Source organism: Anas platyrhynchos, chromosome 3 (assembly GCF_047663525.1).
Source record: "Anas platyrhynchos isolate ZD024472 breed Pekin duck chromosome 3, IASCAAS_PekinDuck_T2T, whole genome shotgun sequence".
Taxonomy (NCBI): domain Eukaryota; kingdom Metazoa; phylum Chordata; class Aves; order Anseriformes; family Anatidae; genus Anas; species Anas platyrhynchos.
Genome location: NC_092589.1, coordinates 73,402,337 through 73,410,871, shown reverse-complemented (window position 1 = coordinate 73,410,871; position 8,535 = coordinate 73,402,337). Strand labels below are relative to the sequence as shown.

At 40.8% G+C, this 8,535-nt stretch overlaps 1 protein-coding gene across 8 annotated transcripts in view; it reads left to right on the top strand.

Moving 5' to 3' along the window:
* The first annotated feature begins 3,419 nt into the window (after positions 1 to 3,419).
* Positions 3,420 to 8,535, top strand: part of ARMC2 (armadillo repeat containing 2) — a 64,454-nt gene continuing 59,338 nt past the window's right edge. For 2 of the 8 annotated variants that reach the window (XR_011808426.1, XR_011808427.1), the window contains exons 1-2: positions 3,843 to 3,995; positions 7,082 to 7,338. Coding sequence is in view for 6 of the 8 variants with exons in the window: in XM_072036128.1 (XP_071892229.1) it covers positions 3,978 to 3,995; positions 7,082 to 7,338 (275 nt within the window). In the remaining 2 variants the exon portion in view is untranslated. Of the gene's footprint in view, positions 3,572 to 3,655; positions 3,777 to 3,842; positions 3,996 to 6,001; positions 6,286 to 7,081; positions 7,339 to 8,535 lie in introns of those variants that run through there. The other 6 variants (XM_021270193.4, XM_013096578.5, XM_072036130.1 and 3 more) reach the window with 5 other exon arrangements.

Sequence of the window (8,535 nt, the reverse complement as noted above, 5' to 3'; positions counted from 1 at the left end):
TTTCAGCCAAATCTGAATAGGATTTTAAGGAATAATAATAATAATAATAATAATAATAATAATAATAATAATAATAAATACATCCGTCATAATAATATAATATTTAAAGTTGGAAGGGACTTCTGGAGATCATCTAGTCCAACACCCCTTCTCCAAGAAGTAAACTAGAGCAGGTCGTTCAGAGGATTTTCCAGTCAGGCTTTGAGTATCTCCAAGACAGAGAAACCCACAACCTGTCTGAGTAACTTGTTCCAGTGTTTGACCACCTTCATCATAAAAATTTGTTCTTATGCTTAAATTGTGTCCACCCGGACCCCTAGCTCTTTCTCTGCCAAGCTGCTTTCCAGCCAGTTGGCCACCTGGAAGTACAGATGCACGGAGCTGGTCCTCCCCATGCATGGGACTTTACATTTCCCTTTGTTGAACTTCTTGAGACATATTTCAGCCCATTACTCCAGCCTGTCTGGGCCACACAGCACGACCATTCGGTGTATCAGCTATTCCTCTTGGTTTTGTATCGTTGGCAAACTGCTGAGGGTGCACCCTGCTGCAGGCTGGCCACCAGCTGAATTTCACAATGCTGGTCACAACCTTTTAGCTCAGCAGTTCAGCTACTTTTCACTTCAGCTCACTATCCCCTTAACTAGCCTGTACTTCCTCAGTTTGTTGGGGAGGGTGTAATGGGAGGCAGTTGAAAGCCATACATGAGATACACTGCTCTCCCCTCACTCACCAAGTCATTCATCTCATTGTACAACCAACCAGTGGTCTTCACCCCTGACAAATTTCCCCTACTGCACAGACCTTCATAAAACTTTTTGATTTAAACTTATTAAGCTACCTAGCATATGGGTTGTTTCTAACCCGTCTTTGTAATGAGCTACAAGTGGTAGGAAACATATCTTATTTAACACCACATGCCAGATGGCCTATGCAAAGCTGAACACAATAGGAAGATGATTTGTTCAGAGCAGAGGTGGGTCTCTTTTGTTTTGGGAAGAAAAAAAAATGAAAAAAAAAAAAAAGGAGGAAAGAAATAGGGGCAGAGGGGTTGCATTGCTACTTGTGTTGCTGAAATTGCACTGGAGGCTGCTCCTACAGGTTGGCAACAAGAAGTGGCAAGTATGATCAACGAACATTTGGTATGCAAAGTGTCTAACAAATAATTCTGAATTGCGTTGAAATACAGGCCATGTATGCTTCGATATTCAGGTAAGTTTTATTTCTAGATATATTTAAGTTAGCCAAACTGAAAATGAGACTGGATACCAACACAAAATCCCTTTCGTGATTTTCAGACCTAAAAAATAAAGTATTTTCAATGAATGTGACATAATTGAATACTTTTGTGTTTTCCAATTAGTCAGACAGAACTACTCAAAACACATTGTTTTTACCTCAGCAATCTCCTTGGCAAATACCGACTTGCCTAGACCTAGTCAGTGTATATGTTTTGATTATACTTCCATCCTAAAGCCGTGTTATTGCAAACGAGGAGATTTAATTAAGTATTCGCATTAAAAAGAGGTGCTGAGAGAGTTTGTTCAATAAAAAGCACGAGAAAAGGGATTTAAGTGGGAAAGTTGCAACAGTTGAAACATGGCAGAAAAATACCACAAAAGAAATATTTGCTATAATTGCCAAAGCTCAAAAAATGAATACAAAATTAACTCTTCAATTGTTGACCTAGAAAATAGAGAGAGGAGAAATAATGTGCATATGAAAAGGATTAAAGAAGAAGCCAAGAAGGAAGGCTTAGTGGGTTTAACTGGGTGGATTTAAAAATTGTTTAAAGAATGATGAGATGATAATGGTAAAAAGAGATCCAAACTGGCTTTACCAGGAAACAGATCTACAGATTTTTCTGTGAAACTTCATTTGTATTATCTCAACAAAAGAAATGTTCAGAATAAAATAACAGAGAATGAGCTAACTGTGTATGATCTGGAAATAGCACGCACGCAAAAATGCACAAACGCACATACTCATTCTTTGGGCGGTTAAGGAAGAATATAAAATGAAAAGCAAGGAGAATACTAACAAGGTTTTCATTACTTCTGAGGTATCGAACTTGGCTGTAGAAGAAAGGGCTAGATGTTTAATAATTAGAGATAAGGCAGAAACTGGGAGAGATGATGGCATATGTAATGTAAACCTGGTAGGGTTACACATGGCTATCCCTTTACTAATATCATATTACTGTCAGAATTATAACAGAAACGGGAAGATTTTTTTTTTCTAGAATAAAGTGGCATAACAAGCTTATAACAATATTCAGAAAGATGAATTAAATTAACGTCTACAGTGGTTTTTTTTCTAACAAACGTGAGAAAGTAGAAGTTATCATGTCAGTAAGCAATTAGCAAAAGGAAATTTAAGTCAGTAAAATATATATGTATACACATACCACATATATGTATTTATACATACCACATGTATGTGTATGTATATATGACATCTATAGGACTTAAACTTTATATAACACATTTATTTGGAGAGAGATACTTTCAGATATATCTGAAGTTTGTTCGACAGAAACCAAGGAAGAACCTTGATCAGATGGAACTATACTTTTTTTTTTTTTCTATTGTTCACAGATAATAACCACCCTTGTATAGCAGTTTTTAGATAAATTTCAAATGCATTCAGAGAGAGATAGAGAACAAAGACTGTTCTTGTCAGTCATGAACAACCCACTTGCCGCAACAGGCCTGTCTTTGTTGTTGTTACATGTCTGGAGATTTTCTGATAGGGGCTGTGATCACATTACCCATCCCACTAGCAGAGGGCACATGAGGGAGCTGATCGAGTGCCCAGTGCAGCTGGTAAATGGGGTCTGGCCTGGAAGCAGTTTTAGGGACACACTTTGAGCGACCCCCTCATGCCACCCAACTGGGGTCCCACAGGAGGGAGGCCAGGAGAGCTTTGCTGTATGCACACGGGGACACTTATGGCAAAGATCTGCTATGAGAGGATGGTATGAAACTGGTTATTTCGTGGCCTCCCCAAGAAAAAGATGTGGAGATGGGATAGTGCTTTGGGAAGATGGGTACCTCCAGCCGCGTGTGCGTGACTGGTGGTTTTGTGGCTGCAGCTATACAGTGCTTTATACAGTGCACACCCCCTGGTGTGACCAACGCGTGTAACCATCGTCCTTCACTGTAGGACTTTTAACATCAGTGATTTGAATCAGTAAGCCTCAGCATGGAGAGCAGGCAGGGCAACAGCATGCACCCAATGCTCCCACTGAGTAACTCTTGGCAACCCTATGCTTGCACTAAGCCCTGAGCACCACCCAGGACAGGCTGAGTGAAGCTCCTACCGCCTGAAGCCCACCACCCTCGGACTGATAACACAGCAGGACCCTCCCCGGGGACTCAGGCAAGCAGCACCCACTGCCTCCAACACCCCATGGTGCAGCCGCCATTTCCCCCCCCCTCAGCTCCCCTCAGCCCTCCCGTTCTGCCCTGCGCATGCGCAGGCGCCTGCGCCCGTCCCTCTCCGCCATGGCCCGCAGGTGCCGCGGCTCCGCGCGCGGTTGCCATGGGGACCGGCGGCGTCCGGCGCTGTGGTGAGCTGGGGAGGGGGGATGGACGCACACGGGTTATCACACGACTCTTCTCGCTTTTGAGCAATTTTGGGTCCCTTCTTCCAGATTTGATTAACACCCACGGAAGGTTATTCCTTTGCTGAAGTGCTTTCTGCTTCCATAAGGCTGAAGCCGGGGCTGCTGCGAGGCGCGACGCTGAGCTGAGGGAGTGCTGAGGTAGCTTTCGGTGAGTAAAGTGTGGTAGCGGTTAAACGGTGCTGCTGTGGAGATCTGAGGTGGGATAATGCTTAGTGTGGTGCTACAGCGGGTGGGATCAGCCATGCTTTGCTCGTTAAGCCGGGGTGGGTGCTGCCAGGGTGCAGTTATCCTGCTTCTGGAGGCAGCTGGGGTTCCCTGAGCCTCTGCTGGTATCTACAGTAAAGGCAAGATGAAGTGGGAAGAAAAGGTAAGAGACCAAGTGTATTTTTTTGGAGTGTAATACTCTTCTGCCTTCCAGTAGAGAGACAGGGAGGAGCTTGGCATCTGCCCTTTAGTTAGAAAAGAGTATAAGCAGAGCTTGTGAAAAAGGGTTTATATAGGTAATCTTACAATTACAAAAACAATCAGAAACACAGTCTTTAAAAAAAAAAAAAAGAAAGAAAGAAATGAAATGAAAAACAGGGGTAAAAGCAGCTGGTGCAGCTGTTCTCATTTCTTCATTCTATACTTCTTTCTACTACTTGCTTTCATGTGTTGCACCTTGTTTCAGATTGTTGCCATGGAATGATTTGAGTACCTTATGCTCATCAAAGTCAAGAAAGCTTCAGGTGACCGGGAGGGTTTTTCCTTAAACGTGGATCTGGGTAGTCATTTTGTTGGAAGAGAACGGGCATAACATAGCTGGTGGGACTTACTCAGAGCTTCTGGGGTGCGGGACACCGGAGGGCAGGTGAAACTTCTTTTTTGAGTGATGATGCAGCAGAGCAATCGCTTGATGCTTAAATATTTCAGCCTTAGGCGTTATAAAATAGAGGGTACAAATCTTTCTCTGCCTTTTGAGAAAGAGACAGTGGTCGTATTGTCCGTGGTGGCACGTTGTGATGGCACAGCCACCAGGCTCATTCAGGTAAAGAATTACCATGGTTCCCAATTGTTTGCAAGAGAAAGCGTTCTTACCCTATCACGTGTGTACTTCTGATATTTTAATGACACTGCTTGCCCGTTTCTCTGTGCTCTATTACATTTTCTGGCTAATGGGGTATCATTTAGTAGTATATTTGTGTCCTATCACTACTGCAGTTTGGAACACGCATAATGGTACAGTATGCCACAATTAGGAAGTGTTTCTGCTCTGGTAGGGTCAGTGATGAGTCTTAAGCTGTCCTTGCTGCTGCCTGGCAGCCCCTGCTCCCCACTTGGTGGCTGACAGCAGAGACCATGCTAGCAGCAGCAGCAGCAGCAGCAGGGGAAGGCGATGTGCTGCAGTAGCAATGCACACCTGAGCTCAGTCAAGCATTCAGAATAGGCCACAGGTTCCCTTTACAGCATTAATTATTAAAACTTTATTCTTAATGGATTGGACGGGTGATTAAGGCAGCAGCCAAATGGTAGGACTTGCTAATTAAGCTGATGGTGGAAAAGCGCCTCTTACTAGAGAAAAAGAAAGACCTGAGAGGTGAAGACAAATGAAAAGTTATCATAATGGAAGTTTGGTCTTAACTGCAACTGGTAAATGGAAGTACTTCTAGGACAGACAATCTGCAGCTGACAATAGAATTAACAAAGAACTTAAGCCAATTGTATCAAAGATGGTGCCAATCCACTGAAACACTTCGTACCTCTCAGGTAGCTCCTTAGTTTAATTAAGGAGAGCATATGCATAAATCCCATAAAATACACATTCCAAAGTCAGAGCACAGAGATTTCAAGAAGTAAAGAAAATGATGTCCTTTAGATATTAAATCTAAGGTATTAACATTTATATTAAAATTAGTCAATGTGTCTGGAAATACATGGACTATAAAAGAAAAAATGTGAATCGCTTTGCATCTCTGATCTGTAGAATCCTGTGGCTTATGATTTAGTATCATTTCCGTGTATTGATGGTGAGAACCATGTTGGATATATGGCCTACATGGAAGACCTTCAACTTACAAGTCAAAATCTTGACTCTGGGTAGTGGGGAGAATACTGAATGGTAACTTACCCTCTGTGTTCAGTGAGAAATGGCTGTATAATTGTGTCAAATAGCCTGCTGCAGTGGAACTGCTTACTGAACTCTCTTGAATCATCAGAGAGGGAAGAGTGGGAATTGTAGCCAAATTCAGTTTCAGTTACAGCGAGGAAAAATAATGTATCAATAGTAACAGAAAAGATTAAAAACACTGAGAGGTTCAGGCTGCTGCTTTGTTCCTGTGTTTTGCATTTCTACATTGGTGCACTCTCCTTAACATCCACTTTTACCTGTTGTAGTTCAGCTGAAAGGAGTGGATCATGTGTTAAATAAAGAGATTGTGCCAGCACGTACAGGCTCTGAAAGAAAGAACAGAAGGGGTATCTGGAAACTTGAAACTGCAGAATACAAAGAAGTGGACTAAAAAAATAGAGAAATAGGAATTTTGTTCCATAGTTTAGAAATAACCAAGATGGCAGCACCTGATCTACTGTCAGTTCATTGTCATAAACTGTGTGAGAGGATAGAAGTTCCCCGATGCCAGTCTGAGTCAAAAGCAGTGCAGAAACATTTTTATGTTTAGGTAAGTTTGAAAAACAAATGGAATATTGGTTGGTTTAAGACTCGTGATGAGTTTGCTGCAAAATGACAAGGACGTTATCTACAGAGACCTGTACCAGGATAGTGATTGATTTTGAGGGGGCTTGAGAGATTAATGAAGCAAGTCTTCCACTGCTCACTGTGTTTGCTAGAAGATGCAGCAGGACAGAACATTGACTGGAAGTTTGGGTTGATTTATCTTATGTTAGTGTTACCTGTGTTTGCATGTGCTTGGGGGTGGGTTGGGGAGGAATTTCTTTCAGAAAAAAAAAATAAAAATGAATTGCCTTAGCTTATCTTACTGATAACAATACCTCTTTCACTTATTGACTTCATCAAGGGCAGCTTCCTAATAACTTATATTGGTTATTTCCAATGAGCTTAGGAAATAAAGTATCTCTTTGCAGCATATTATTGAATTTCTGTTTTGATTATTACAAGTATTCAGGTGTTAAGAAACAAATTTTCTGTAGTATTGGAGAGCACCATGTTTGACCAAGAAAGCACAGTGGTACTGAGCATTCTGGTTTTTAGCTCCCACTAAAAAAATAAAGGTCCTCCACCTCAGATGCTTTCTGGTCTTCTTCGGAATTTTCCCACAGAACTAAGAAATAGCGAGGGAAACAGTATCGGTAAGTCCTTATTTTCTACCACTTCATCACTCTCTCAGATTATTTTTTTTTGGTAATAGTTTTTACCTTGATATACTAAAAAAGGATATTAATGCATTAATAATTTGTAACTTAAAACTAGCATTACATTCTGTGTCTTCTTTATAGGTTTTACAGTGTTCTTCCTGTACACTGCTTTGCAGAGGAATGCAAGCTTCAAAGAATAAAAATAGAGAAAAGCCAGAGCCATTCTACAGGCTTTCAGTGACTAAGCAGAAGAGCAGTTCTGAGATTATAAATGAAGCCAGAAATGTTCTACGAACACTAAGAACTCAGAGGCCATTTACACCTACAGAGAATCAAAGGAAACTTTTTGGATCCAGATCCTCACTAGCTCCTCAAAATAGACCTCCTTCGGTTTTTAGGTACAGTGACTTTAAGATTTTTCAAATATTCCTTAGCAGCAAAAGATCTGATTCTCAAATTATGTTTCTGGTGATTTTTTCCTGTGTTAGTCTGTATCCCTAATCACATCCTTTACCTTATTCTAATAATGTCTACTGTTGTAAATCTACGTGTCCCAGATGTTCCTGTGGATTAGAGCTAGAAGAGGCAGTTGTTACACAAGTTTCATATGCAAAGAACAGTATAAGAAAATGGTTTGTAACCTTTTCTTAAGACAATATTTTAAAAATTGAAGTAGTTTTTAGCTTTTCTTTAGAAACTGTGAAAGCATGCTTATTGCTACATAAACTGTTTGTATGCCAAATCTTCTTTAAGATCTTTTTCAGATCTTTTTAAATATAAAATTGTAGCTCTTGAGATTAAATTCTGTTTAAAACTGAGCACTTTTTCACTACTTAAATTATTTCTTACATATCTGTATGTGGCTTTGTTACCTAGCATAATTCAGAGTTCAATAGCTTTGGTTATGATTTTTGATATTCTCCTCTCCCTTTTATTTTTTATTTTTTACATCCATCTCCTCAGTCATTTTTTAGAATTGTCTTACCTAGAGAGCTGTAATGACTGTGGAGAGGAGAAATCAGCTGTCTTTGTTAATGTTAAGTGTGAGGTCTGCCAGAAAGGGTGCTAAACCATGTTTGAATGGTGATACGAGTTAAGTCAGTGGCCATGCTGTTTTCAAGCACTCTACACGTCTTATATTCCACACTGTGTACTGTGTAGAGTTGTGCTCTGACAGAAGGCAGGAACCTGAGAGTGACTTGGCTGTGCTTATTGGTGACCAGGTAATAAGATCACTCAGGCTAACATCCATGCTTGTTCTATCTGTGCTATAGCAAAGAGCACGCTCGTGCCTTTACAAACCAGATTTTTCTGCCCTGCAGTGTTTTGCAGTATGTGTCAGACAGCTTTGGTGCTAACCACAGTTGGGTTTGTGCATGAAGTTAGGCTTATATTAGAGAATTGTTGTAGATGTATATGAAATATACTGTATCACAGCACATGTACAGGCAGTCTGGTAATTCTTCTCCCCTGATGCTGCTGAATAGCCAGATATTGAAGTTAAACAGCATTCATCAAAGAAGAGTGGTGGTGTAAAAGTGCTCTCTTCCCTTTTCTTTCTTCATCCTTTACTATATAGTCATTGGCAAACGATG